The sequence below is a fragment of the Chiroxiphia lanceolata genome, chromosome 2 (assembly GCF_009829145.1).
Source record: "Chiroxiphia lanceolata isolate bChiLan1 chromosome 2, bChiLan1.pri, whole genome shotgun sequence".
NCBI classification, from domain to species: Eukaryota; Metazoa; Chordata; class Aves; order Passeriformes; family Pipridae; genus Chiroxiphia; species Chiroxiphia lanceolata.
In genome coordinates this window covers 54,633,172-54,647,737 of record NC_045638.1, presented here as the reverse complement: position 1 = coordinate 54,647,737, position 14,566 = coordinate 54,633,172, and the positions used below count along the sequence as shown (strand labels likewise).

At 37.4% G+C, this 14,566-nt stretch overlaps 1 protein-coding gene across 2 annotated transcripts in view; it reads left to right on the top strand.

Annotated features, from left to right (window-relative positions):
- TRPC4 (transient receptor potential cation channel subfamily C member 4) overlaps positions 1-14,566 on the top strand; it is a 128,812-nt gene that overhangs the window by 69,248 nt on the left and 44,998 nt on the right. For both annotated transcript variants that reach the window (XM_032679990.1, XM_032679991.1), the window contains exon 3: positions 2,421-2,939. In XM_032679990.1, coding sequence (XP_032535881.1) covers positions 2,421-2,939 — 519 coding nt within the window. The remainder of the gene's footprint in view (positions 1-2,420; positions 2,940-14,566) is intronic.

Genomic DNA, 14,566 nt, shown 5'->3' with positions numbered 1-14,566 from the left:
GGCCCAGAATCTCCTTTCTACTAATGCAAAGTTTGAACCTCTTCTACTATTTTACTCTCCTTCTAGCTTCAAAAGCATTGGCCACAGTTGCAATTTAGAGAGCAGGAAAAGTCAGTGTATGCATGCAGTGCTCTCTTTTTTCTAAGTCAAAGAGAAAATAAATCTAAGACTACAATAACTAATGAGAATTGGGATTGAAATTGAGTCTCATTTTTCCCACTGACTCCAAGAACAGGTGAGAAAACAGACATGGATTTCAAGCCCCAGTCCACACTAGACAGAAATAATGAAGCAATCTGGGCAAGCAGGCATCCCCATGTGGGCTCAGCGTAGAGGTGTTCAGCGTAGAGGTGACAGATAATGCAGAGATGCCCTGGGGGAGACCTGACAGAGCAGTGTGGACAGAGCCAGAGTCCTCTGAGAAGACATATTCCCAGGTTGTGTTTTTTGTCCTGACCACAGCTGAGACGAGGCACAGTGCACAGACCTTCTGCTTGTTCTTATACCCCAGTGTCTCCCCCATCCATACTTACCTTCAGTATATTCTCAGCTGGGTTCCTTATCTCCTGAGTAATATTAAACCCATGTTTCTCTATATGTCTTCACACACAACACTATTTTGTTTGTGAGGGTGAGTGAGCTAGCTCAGTCATCCCACAGTCCTCTGATAAAACGGACTCTGTGCCAGCCTGACCCAGTGCCCAGCCAAGCATGCATGTCTGAGTGCATGGGAAGGGAGAGAAGGGATTTCTCTGCCTGTTGACTCCACATACCTTCTAACAATCTGGCACAGCTACTCGAGGTCAGCAATACACGATGGACAGGCAGGGATTGCTTCCCTAGAAATTTGTGATTACAGTCCTGAATGCCAGATCTCCAGTCTTGACTTTCCACCCCATTTTACCACTCCCATTTAAGGGACCACCTCCCAAAGTAATTCTCTCATTCAGCTACTTAATTCTTCAGGTCTGTGTTTTATAGCCACAAACATGGGAAATCTTAGATGTGGATACTGTCCCGTTCAACAATTGTGAACTGTTTTACATGCAGAATGGCTAAAAAATGTACAAAATAGACAGTGTCTTCATTAGAAAGGGGGTTGGAGAGGAGATCCAGGATCTATGGATTTTATTTATATATTTATTTATTTATTTTGTGTCCACAGGATAGCATTTATTTTAAGCTTAATTGAGTTTCTGTCAGAATTTGTGCATTTCATTTTCTCTTCTTTCCTTCTCAAGGCTCTAAACAACTCATTTCAACTAATTCTTATGCTGTTCTCACATGCTTTACCTTTTTCCTGTTAACTTTTCTTCTGTGTATTTGGGTTTTTTTCCACCTGACAACATGGTTGTGGTGCTGTCAAACATTTTTTCCTCCCTGCAGTGGCCATCTATTTTCCTAGCCTTCAGATACCTTTGAGTCAAATGTTTTCATTTTTATTTCCTCCTAAAAGAGCATCAGTCAGAGCACCTCTCACATGTGGATTGAGTTTGTACTTGGTTACTGAGCTGGAGACCAAAGGCAGTCTGTAAGTGATGATGCCAGTACCATTTTTTTTATTGACATTGGCTAATTACACCTATGTAATTACACCTTAACCTTACTGGTCTAATGAATCGTCTTGACTTGGGAAAGACTTTAGAGCCTGGTAGTTTAAAATAAAGAAACAAGCTTAAAATGAAAGTCTTCTGAAATTCAGTCTTCTGAAAATACAGAAATGCACATCAAAAGAGGCTTTAAACATGATCTCTTGGAACCCTTTTCCTACTAACTCCCCTTTTTCTACCAACTTTGTCTATAAACAGAATATGTTGCTTCATGCATGTGAATGTAGAACTGAGCCTTAAGATGTTAAGCTCTTTGCAGCAGGTATCTGTTTCTCTCTCTACATAGTCTTATTTTCAACATTCTGTTTAAGAAAACATGTATTTTCTTTCTCATTTACTTGCCTATTTTATTTTATAACTCTAACTTGCCTGTGTCCTGTTCACTGCCTCCTTCAGAGAACAGTGGTTATTCCCCCATGATTCTTTCTTCCCTATAAAACTTAGATGAACCATGGAGAGATGAGAAAGTGTTTCCATCTTTTTCACTTCAAGTGACCTGACAGGAACATTTGTGTTTGACTCTTCCTTGTTTATCTAATAGTTTGCTCTAAAGAATGGTTGCCCGTGGATTGTTTACATACGAAAAGGTTCTATGAAAAAGCACACCCTGTTTATAGTAATTTATTAACTGGAAAAAAGCCTATCTTAGCAAACTGAATTGTTGTGTTTAAAAGTGTTTCCTTCAACTCTGACCAGTAGCAAAGATCCATCAGTTGGTGTATTACCTGGTTATGGTTTCATTTGTAGCTTAATTTTCTATAACTCTTCTTCAATGAAGAGGCCTGTAAGAGTTTTTGCCTTTTTTCACAGGTGCCACCAGTGCTTCTGGACAAGCAGTTTTCAGAATTTACACCAGATATCACACCTATTATTCTGGCTGCCCACACCAACAATTACGAAATCATAAAGCTACTTGTGCAGAAAGGGGTTTCTGTGCCCAGGCCACACGAGGTCCGCTGTAACTGTGTTGAATGTGTCTCAAGTTCAGATGTGGACAGCCTCCGCCACTCTCGGTCCAGACTCAATATCTACAAGGCTCTGGCGAGCCCATCGTTGATTGCTTTATCCAGTGAGGACCCTTTCCTTACTGCTTTTCAACTGAGCTGGGAGCTGCAGGAACTGAGTAAAGTCGAAAATGAATTTAAGTCAGAGTATGAGGAACTGTCTCGGCAATGCAAGCAATTTGCAAAAGATCTCCTGGATCAGACACGGAGTTCCAGGGAACTGGAAATTATTCTTAATTACAGAGATGATAATAGCTTGATAGAAGAACAAAGTGGTAATGATCTTGCAAGATTGAAACTGGCAATTAAATACCGTCAAAAAGAGGTGAGTGTGCTGGAGAATATTGAAGCGTATTCACTAGTAGTAATGTGATAGATAAGAGCCTGAATTTCATCCTTTTAACTGAGACAAATTACTGCTTGTCTTTTACTTTTGTTTGTTTGTTCTACCAGATTTCTGCTTTTTTTATAGTTTTAATTAGATGAATTTGAGTAGTTGTTACAGTTTGATAGTATCAGAATTTGAAATGTTCTCTTATAGGACAGATTCTGTGAAACTTCTTTGTATTTTACACCTGAATAGACATAGTCTCCAGTAGTTGTGTCTGAAGTGCTTTTCAGTAATAGGATAAGAAATATCAAATTACCTTTAACTGTGTCTGACAGAAAAAGGAGGCTATGTGCTTAAACACATACTACAGGTACCTCTATAGAGAAGTTTTCTCAAAAAATAGCTACTATAAATAGATATTGAAACAGAAGATAAGTAGCAATGCATGATTCCCAGAAATGTCGACATCGAAATTCTCTTTCATAAAGAATCCAAAGTGGAAATACCTGGGTATTGGTTTCCATGATAGTTGAAAATTCCTAAGTTTGCTTCACTGATATATGTACAGTTGTAATCAGAGGATGTCTGCATATCTTAAATACTGAAGTTCTTTTGCATGCAAAAGCAAAAGAAGCAGATTCATGTCAGAATGTGTTGTATGATCTTGTTTGGAACCTGTACATACAAAGTCAGCTGAACTGTGGAAATCTATAGGCAAAATAAATGCTGTTAGTAATTAGATAGTACTTTTTCATACAAAATTATGGCAAATGCTTAAGAAACTTCTGTGTTATATTGAGCTAGTCTGTCTATCACTGCTAAATCTCTGTTCTGCAAAATATAATAGTAAATGTGTTAATATATTAAGTATGTTAGAAAGGTTTGCAGAAATGATAATTAAACGTGCAAATGATTCTTTTGTCCATTTGAAACACAATTTAGTAATCCTAAGAAGCTACCATTAAGGTAAGGACCTACGGAAGTTCTGCTGGAAAAATTCTCATTTGGTATCTGACATCATAAGTCTCCTAATAAGCATTTTTTCCTCCAGAAAATGTATAATTTTATGTTTTATAGTATAATGTTTTAGAGAACATATTCACTGCCTTCATAAATTATTTTCAGATGATATTTTGCCAGACTTAACGACTACTGTTTCTGTTTCTTGAAATGCCAATGCCAATCTTGTCTTACAGTCATTTAAGAAAATCAGGTTTGGACTTCTGTTTTCTCAAGGATTCATGCATCAAAATAAAATTGTGACCTCTCATTGTTTGTTTTTTTCTTTTAAATCTTAACAAAGAGCTTGAATTTTCTTAATTTGAGACAGAGACAGTGATAAACTTATGTAGGGTGAAATATTTTTTGTAGTTGCATCTGATTCCTGTGCTTAATTAAGTTGCAGTAATACAGCTGATTACATGATTCTTCATAATAGCAAACATTAAAACAATGCCAATTTTGTGAAACAATTACAAATCACTGGATCTTTTATACTTTACGCACATTTTTAATTTCTATAAATATTTCCCCCGTCCCTACCACTTGAGTCTCAATGAAGTAAAATCAAGTTTTATTAGATTCTTTTGCTGTGTTCTTATATGTATTCCATACTGGGTGATGGAGCAAACAGTAGCCACTGTAACTATTCAGTCATTTTATTTCTGATTATTACAACAATATTCTAGTAGGTGCAGCTCTAAGATCAAGAAACTTACCTCAGGCATAACAATTGCTTGGATTCTGGCTGTCCTGGTGCATACGGATCATGAAGAAAATACATCAGATGGGTCTTTCTATTTCTTGTGTTAAGGATGTTACAACTGACAATGAATACAGCAGCCTCCAGGGTCTTCAGATTCTTTCAGCTCGGGCACTAGAACCCAGCCAGAAGCTCTTGATAGTATAACATTTTAGGCAATATAGTCACTGCTTTTGAAGATTATTTTCAGATGGTACTGTTCCAGACTTAACAACTACAATTTCTATTTCTTAAAATGCCCCTCCAACAAAACAGCAAAACAGATAATAATGCGTTTTCCCCTCTTATCTTACCACTCCTAACATCTCAACCTTTATTCATACTATTACCAAAGGACATTATAACACCATATTGGGGCTGAGTTCAGAGTTCCATGAGTAAGAAATCACGTCTGGTTGTCCGGAATGTCCAGTTGTAAGTCCAAAAATGGCATCTGAAAGTGACAAAATAGTGATGAATGTGGACAAATAAAATGAGAACATGTGTCCTTTTATATTGTTTTAATGATTTAGAGCTCAGGTGTTAAGGATTATTTTTTTTCCTTTCAAGTTGAAAATAACACCAAAAATTATTAGAAGCAATTCCTTTGGGCATTGTAAACAAGTGGATATGAAACATATTAGAAGTAAGCCTTGTAAAGGAGTGGAGTAGGCTTTGGATAATATGACTTCGTTTAATCTCGAGACACAAGATTGGGTGGAACAGAGTATTAAGGGTACTTGTAGAAGCAAACAAGTGGATGCTGAAGAATTTTCATTGTGTAAAGAAAAGAAAATTGACAAATGTGAAAAGATCATTACCAACCTTGGAGTTGTTGAGGAGCTTTCCAGATAACTTGGTGTTTAAAATGTAAATCTAGAAATACCTTGTAATGAACTCTTAAAATTTAAGTGATTAAGCAGTGCTTGGTGTAGTGGTCTGCAAGCCCCTGGTACCACCTGTGTTATTGTGTACGGAAATGAAGTACATTCTTTCTCAGAGCTGTCTCCATTGTTCATATTCACCACTTTGCCCCTGAAGTGGACCTTTGACAAACCAAAAACCTTATGTCAATTGGATTTGAGGTTCTCTTCAGTAAAAGTTGCTCATCTCTGCATTTCCATTCCTTTCTCACTTGACATAATACTGTGATTCTCATTCATATACTGGCAAAAGGCATCTCAGTTATATCAATTCTTAGTCCATAGTGTCATGTCAGAGGTAACCCACTGTGTATCGTCAAGAAAGAAACTTCCTTGATAAAACCATCTATCTTCTTTCATTAATAACTGATGATACTGAAAGAGATTTATACTTTCAAGTTTACACTGTGGGATAATGTCTGGCAAGACTGTGGATAACATCTGTTCACAGTTATGTGGCAGAACTAGGAAGTATCTGCCAGGATGTATGTTTTGTGTGCTTGCCCACAATTTCTTTTTAGCGTAGCACATAGGATAGAACATCCAAGGTACCTTTTTTTTCTATTCATTTTGCACCAGTGATGCTGTTTGATTTTAAGCACAGACACATTGCTGATGCTTATGGTGCCTGTTTCTGACACCTACTGTTGCCTGGTCTAAAACCAGCAGCAGAAAAGGGAGATTCTCTGAAGTCATGCAGCCACCCTGCGTTGGGCACAAACATTTTGTTGTCCAATTATCTGCTGTATAATATTATCTCAGCTAAGGGAGAGCTTGGTTTTATAAAGGCTGTCACAATTTCATTGCTTTGGATTCTGTTCATTCTATTCATTCTAAGCACAGAATGTGCAATGGGAAATAAGTTTCCCATTTTTCTGAACGAAATAAAAATGTTATCTGATTTAACGGCAGCTTCACTCAAGGATGTAGAAGGGAACTTCCCAGTTCTGTGTATGATTCACAAGAAAATCTGAGCTCAAGTAAATTTCAAACCTCTGGTGCAAAAATGCAATTAAGTAGCAGAGAATAGTAGCAGTCTTTAATGGTTTAAAGACAGTTATCTTTGCCACTCATTGTGAACTGCATGTTCTCTCTCCTATACTGAGAGTTTTTAATAGAGAAATTGCAGCAAAATCCCAGTGTCTCTCATTCTTCAGTTAACTTTGTTTTAGCTTTGGTTCTATTTAGGTGTTAAGGATATAACTACAAAAATGTTAAAAAGTGCAATGCTTACTAATCTTCCCTTATTTGTGAAATAAAGAAGAGAGGAGATAAATAGACTGAATCAATATCCTCTTGTATCACAGTAAGTTTAATTAGTGGAATTTAAATACTTATACAAGTAATTTAAACCTCTGTTTCATTTCACCTCATACTAACTGAACCATGCCGTTTAAACTGTAGTTGTATAAACTTAAACATAGCAACATGATGAGGTTATAATTATTGGCAGTACCGTCTCATGCTTTTTATTAGACATTCTGATATCAACACAGAGGAAATATGAAATTTAAAGTATGTAACTTAACCTTTTCTCTTTCACTTTTCAAAGGAATGAATGCTAGCTGGTTTGGTCTGGTTTTATTTTTTTCTTTTCTTTATCTTTTCCATTCTTAGTTTATGCTGATCATCTTTCCCTTCCTCACCAAATACAAGATAATTGGTAAATTTGGAATACTTTATATTATCTGGATGTAAACAGGTTAAATTCTGCAGATTTCAGTTTGATGCTCTGGAAACATTTTAATAAGCTTTTTTCTGCTTTTATTTTTAAAAACCCAAAATAAATGCATAGTTTATCTAGCCTCCTTGCAGTGTTATATATCATGTTGAGATGCATCTAAAGAAGGAAGAACTGAATTTTCTACAATTCTGGAGGGGTATTTTTCCTGATCATGAATTAACTTTTTAAAAGGTTTGATTTAAAACATAGAGCTGTTTCTAAATTTTCATTTCTCCCCATGTTTATTAAACATGCAGCTGCTTAACTACTAGAACTCTTCCAAATACCCCTAGCTGACCTTCTAGCAGCTTCCCCTTCCCAGGGGCAGGCCCTGTTTTGCTGAATTGTGAGCAGCTGCAGACCCTGGACTGGCAAAGGGGCAGGGTTAAAGAAGGAGTGGGTTAAACAATTTCATTTAAAAACATTTAGATTTAACAAGAGTACAGGCTTTATTAGAAAGAATTTCAAGGAAAATATTTTGGGGAAATCAGTTCAGACTAGATTAAATCTTAAATACAAGATATGATAATTAGATTTCATAGCTCAGTCTTGTTTTCTAGAAAAATTATGCTACAGGATAAAAAAGAAAGTTGTTTGTTTTTGAGAATAAAAACCATCTGCTTGCTTTTGCTCGAAAGAGGACTTTAAAATGTAATCATCAGTTCTTTCTAGTTTTTTATGCAAAATACAGACTTAGTGAAATGGAAATGTTTTACATAATTTCAAAAATTCAATGAGATTTTCAATGAAAAAAACATGTCAAATCATTTCAAATATGTAATTTCAGGTTGATGTCTAAACACTTTATTTCAGTAAAGGATTTTGTCTACAGTTTCTTCTTACTCCACTTGGACTTTAACAGTTTGGAGAATGAAATTCTTATAACTAATATTATCCATATCATATTACTATAGAAACCAATATAAGCATGATAGAAAACAAGAATTACCTTTTCAAAATTATGTCTCTCAGCAATGCCTAGAGAATTTTAAAGTACTGAAACTGAAAGTTGCCATGTTCTTAGTAGTGTTTTTAATTTTTAATTATAATGGATTTCTCATTAAAAATCTTTCAGATGCAAAAACCTGACTTACCAACTCTGCAAGCAGGAATTACTTTGGAAACTCAGTATCTTAAGAACCATCCTATGTTTAAAAAAACCCCACACCTGAAACATAAGCAGTGACACAGCAGCCATGTGTAGCAAGTCACTGTGTATATGAATATTTGTCAAAAGACTGCAAAGGTGCACTCACAAGTCTCCCTGTAAAAAATAACAAAACCTCACAAAAAACAGACTCTGATAATATTTGGACATTTTTGACACCAAAGGAAGAGATGTTTAGTCTAAGAATCACATAACTGAGAGGAGTGATATATGCACAGTTGGGTCCGTGTATCCAAAAGACCCCTTTCTGCAGACTCTCAGCCACAGTATTCAAAAAGTTTGATAAACATCTTTTCAGGCAAGAGCCAGGTACTCTAAACCAGGTCATATGTTTGCTTTGTAAATCATGTAAAAGTCTCTGTGTTTATAGATAAAGACTCCACAGATTGTTAAATAGTATGAATTATGTAAGTTGCTTATCCGCTACACATACTTAAAGTCTTCCTCTAATTGATTATAGAATCATTTTGGTTGGAAAGGACCTTTAGGATCAACCAACCATTAACCCAGCACTGCAAAGTCCACCACTAAACCATGTCCCTAGGTGCCACATCTACATGTCTTTTAAATACCTCCAGGGATGGTGACTCTACCGCTTCCCTGAAGAGCCTGTTCCAGTTCTTGACAACTGTTTTGGCAAAGAATTTTTTTCCTAATATCTAGTCTAAACCTCCCTGATGCAAGTTGAGGCCATTTCCTCTCATTCTATCACTCTTTACTTGGGAGAAGAGACCTACAACCACCTCACCACAACCTCCATTCAAGTAGTTGTAGAGAGTGATAAGGTCTCACCTGAGCCTTCTCTTCTTCAGGCTAAATAACTCCATTTCCCTCAGCCACTCCTCATAAGACTTGCGCTCCAGACCCTTTACCAACTTCATTGTCCTTCTCTGAACATCCTCCAGTACCTCAATGTCCTTCTTGTAGTGAGGAGTCCAAAGCTGAACTTAGAATTCAAGGTGTAGCCTCATCACTGCTGAGTGCAGGGAATGATCACTGCCCTGGTCCTGCTTGTCATACTATTCTTGATACAGCCCAGTATGCCACTGGCCTTCCTGGCCATCTGGGCATACTGCTGACTCATGTTCAGCTTCTATCAACCAGCACCCAGGTCCTTTTGTGCAGAGTAGCTTTCCATTAACTCTTCCCCTAGCCTGTAGTGGTGCATGAGGTTGTTGTGACCCAAGTGCAGGACCCAGCACTTAGTGTTGTTGAACCTCATACCATTCACCTCAACCCATCGATCCAGCCTATCCAGATCCCACTGTAGAACCTTCCTACTTGCCAGCAGATCAACACTGCAACCCAACTTGACATCTGAAAACTGCACTCAATCCCCTCATCCAGGTCATTGATAAAGAGAATTAACAGTAACGGGCCCAATACTGAGCTCTGGGGACACCACTAGTGACCGGACACCATCTGGATATAACTCCATTCACCACCATTCTCTGGGCCTGGCCATCCAGACAGGTTTTTTTAACCTGTGAAGATTAGCCGATCCAGGCCATGAGCTTCCAGTTTCTTCAGGAGAATGATGTGGGAAATGGTGTGAAAGACTTTACTAAGGTCCAGGTGGACAACATCCACAGCCTTTCCCTCATCCACTAAGCAGGTCACTTTGTTATAGAAGGAAATCAAGTTAGTCAAACAGGACTAAATGAAGTGTGGGTGTCCCTGTGGAAGCTGTAGTTATTGCTGCTAAGAAAAATGTTCTTAAATCACAGGGCACATCTACTAAATACGACATTTAGTTGTGGTGAAGCAATTCTCCTAGAGTATGTGAGCAAATTCCTTATATGGTCAAAAGACAAAGGTATGCACAGAGTGGGATCCTGTCTGCTCAAGATAAGACTTGTAAGTTAACTCCAGAGACATCTCTCTCTTGGCTGGGTAGGGAAACAGGGTGCTTCAATTAGAAGAATTACTTCACTAGACACTGGAAATGTAGATGTGAGTTAGACAAGTTATTGCATCAACTGCAGTTTCTACCCTGTGGTAACAGAGATTTCAAATTCTGAAGACTTAGATCCCACCTAAGGGGAAATGAATCTCAGCAATAACTAATTAACGATGTCTCAGAAGGCATCAATAACCCTTGAATGCTATATGCTACACACAAGCTGCAAGCCTCTCATCACAGTTTTAGTTAAACTGTTCATGAGCTGACACCAATGTCTTTTTATTTTGAACCCTTGCTAGAAGTAATTAACTCAAAGAAGAGACTGTTAATGAAGTACAGTGGAAATATCTAATTTCTGTTCCTTTTCCATGTCTTCCTTATAAGAAATGGTGCTGGGATATCTACCTCAAATGGGAACAACCAGTATTCCAAACCTCTAACCAGCAGTGCACAGCTCTTTGGTTTGAAGGCATCTCTACTAATGCACCTAAAAGTTTCCCTACAAACCTGGGTAGATTTAGCTCCATGAGCTATTTTTTTTTCCTACTTAGAATTACAAAACATTTGCTTGAGAACTTTGAGAACTTCAAAGAAAAAAAAATCTTGAACAAGGTGAATAAAGTATACATGTAAACCTATAACTGTAGGAGTTTACAGCCCTCTTTTCCTCCCTCCATGTGATTTCTGGGGATCTGGCTGTTTTTCTTCTCATCCCTGCAAGAGCATCTAGCCCACAGCTGAAGTTAGTTAGCTTGTCTGGATGATGAGCCCCAGACTGAGCTGTTGTGAGATTTGCATCTTCTGGCTGTCTCCATTCCTGGCTTCTGCCAACCCTTCCCTTGTGCAGCTCTTTCTTCCTGCTCCACAAACCTTTTGCCACAGTTGCACCAGCAGCTATGCTTCACTCCCCACTGCAAGGTATTTTGGCAAACTCAGGAGCTTTAAATAATTCTTATTATTTCAGCCGTGGTAACTGCCCCCGTAGCATAAATAGCTCATACAGGCATCTAACTCATAGAGGAGTACAGTTAAATATTTCTAATTTTCTGTTCTTTCTATTTTTCCTGTCCTTAGATCACAGGACAAGATTAAGCAACTCCTCTTATGTGTCTCATAGGAGGCCTTTACACAAAGCTTTCTGTCCTCCTGTCCAAGAAGTAACTGTGCCCTTCCTGTGCTAAGTGTAATTGGTCTAAAACTGCTTAACCAGTTGAGGCAAATTTGAACATGTTGACTGAAGCTTCGGCATGCTGTTATAGTGCAAATTTTTCCACTGCCTGGCTTTCTCCATTAAGATGCATGTTTACTGAACAATAAAACAAGAGAGCCAAAGCAAACTTGTTTTAGGCCTGTCTGCTCATTCTTTTAATCTATCTTCTCATTGTTCCACCAGATGTCTACAGAGCATTCTTCTCTTCCTTCCTTACCCCTTGATTTATTGTAAGTCTTAGCTATCAAGATTAAAATAGCGAAGGGCTTCTTCATCCATTGCCTCCATCAATGTGTACAACCATTATCAAACAAAAGATTTATGAGAAAAACAAATGCTTGTTAGAGAAACTCACTCTTGTGCCTCCAAAGAGGTCAGAACTATGTTCAATTGAATAGAGAATAATATTTTCTAAACTTTACAAATCCAGGAGTTAAAGTAAAAAAATTAAGAGAGATGTTGAATATGACACTGGTATGACAAACAAGAGCTTGTGTTTTGAAAGTCATATAATGCTCAAGTTTGAGTGTTGGCATTTGAACTTCTAGGGGTTTTTTTCATACATAAAAGAAAATGTTTACACAAAACTATCAACAAGTCCTCCTTATGAAGACACTTGGCTTTCTTCTGCAAATAATAGGATGACATTCTTCAGTGTTGAAATATGTTGGTTGTTGAAATATTTTAGAAAAATAAGACATTTTTAGAAAAGATTTTAAGAAATTGAAAACTCTTTTGTTATGGACAGAATAGTCTCACTTGTTGGTGAGCACTTGCCTATAAGCAAGGACTTGATAAGGAAGGATTTTGCATAATGTTTTGAGGAACAGGGAAAAACCAAAGGTGAATGCATATGAGCAGGAGAAGAAAGAAATCCAGAGTTGAACATCCTCTGGCATATTCTTTATTCCATCAGCTTACGGCTTTTATTCTTTTGAATGTGTTTCATTCCTGAGTAGTATTGGATAAATGTGAGGGTCCTTAGCATTTATGGGAGAGAAAGACCAGTGCGGATCTCCAGAAAGTAAAAATTGCTGAAGGTCTGCAAAGTACAACATGCCTATGCTGTATTTGTCAGAAACAGGGTCTGGCTCATTTTTTAGGTGGATGAAAAGGAAAAGGAAATGTTTTACTCTGCCTGCTATTCATAAAATATAATAATACTTAATTAAGGGTAATGTAGTAATTTAAGTTAAAGGTTATTCTAAATAGCTAACCTTAAGGACTTCATGAGCAACCCTGCTATGGTTCACAAAAAGAAAACTCATTTAAGGGGTGTTTGACATTAAGACAAGCTGAAAGTGTAACGTCAGGTAAAAAAGGTTTGATACATTATTAATCAAATACGTTCCAGTATTTTTTTCTGCCTTCTTAATACCACACAGAAAGAAACTAGAAATAGCCGTTCCTGTGGTGTGCATGTGCTATGAGTCCCTGACACATTCCACATAACCTCAAGTATTTAACTAAGGTATCTGTGTCAGCAGCCCAGCCTTGTGTTCCTTCATAGCTGATGGGAAGAGACAGACATTTCCAGACAGCAGCTCAGGCCATCCAAGAACAAAATCGGTTTTGTCACTAGCTATTTTGCTTACACTTATTGCAGAGAAGTAAGTGTCATGCAAAACTGCATTTCAGAGGTTTGGTCTGAGGGAAAAATCCTCAATTTTGCATGAAAATTCTGAAGATTAGGTGGGAAGTTTTGCAAGAGAGAACTGTTAGAGGCTATGACAGCCTGCAAGACTCCACTTGTGTTGAGGCATTTCTTCATGATTATTTCCAAAGCTGGAAACCTGTAGTGAATTTATTTGAAACCACTCAAAATCTTGAAATAAATGATAAAGCTTTTATATTCACTGAAAAAATATTTTCTTTCACTGCATGTGGCCCTATTCTCTATGTTTTAGTCAAATCAAATTAAAGGTAAGTAGCATAATAACACCTAGATGAAGAGAAATAATCGTTATCATAGTATATTAAGGTTATATCTTCCTAATCGGACTGTGAAAAAATTTTCCTTGCATAGAGCTGGCTGGAGAGGTGAAAAATGGAACCAGGCGAGAGTCAATAGGTAGTGGGTGTGACTGGGGTCAAGTGCTCAGACTCAGTCACTGATTTCTTCAGTCTAGGTGAGGCCTAAACATCCCTAAAAGTAAAGCATGTAAAGCTCAAGTAAAATGAGCTCTTTATTGATTCCTTCATCATTGGTTCATCGTGAAAGAAACCAGCAGTGTTCAGGCATCTGTACAGCAAGAGTAACTCCAGGTTTTCATCTGTGATACCCAAACTCAAATGTTTTGCCACAAATTACAGAGCTTCATAAGGGGAAAGAAAAGCTCAAGGACTGTAATTATTTATCCAGGCTGGCAGATGCTGGGTACACAGAATTTCATTAACAGCTGTAGTGGGTATCTTCCCATAATGTGAAAGCACAGTATTTCTTAGGTCTGTTCACAAGAGAAGGTAATTTTCTTCAACCACAACCTATTCTTAGGTGTAGCTAGCTTTTGGAGAGCAAGGCTTTTGAGAAAGCAATTATACTCCCTTGCAGTACTATCCAAGATTCATATTCTGTGTTTAAACCACAGAAGTCACACATGACTACATGTGACTGATAAAATCGATTCAGAATAACAGAAAATCTGTTAAAGACTCACATGCGTATCTCCTGCAAATGGTCTCAGAATAGTGCTCACTGAGCATCCTTGCCAAAGACTTATCGTTTCAGCTTAGTCTTTATGTAGGAACTGGGTGATTAATCTGATTTCTCAGCCCTTAACATTCTCAGATAAACACACAGCCAAGTTAAACAAGAGGAACCTAAAGATAAAAAGCATGTAAATATTTGAAGAGAAAGAAAAGTATCTTGAGTGACTATATACATTCTGTTCCTAAGTATTTGTGAAACTACAAAGCCAGATCTACTTATGTTAATGGATAACTTTCAAAAGAA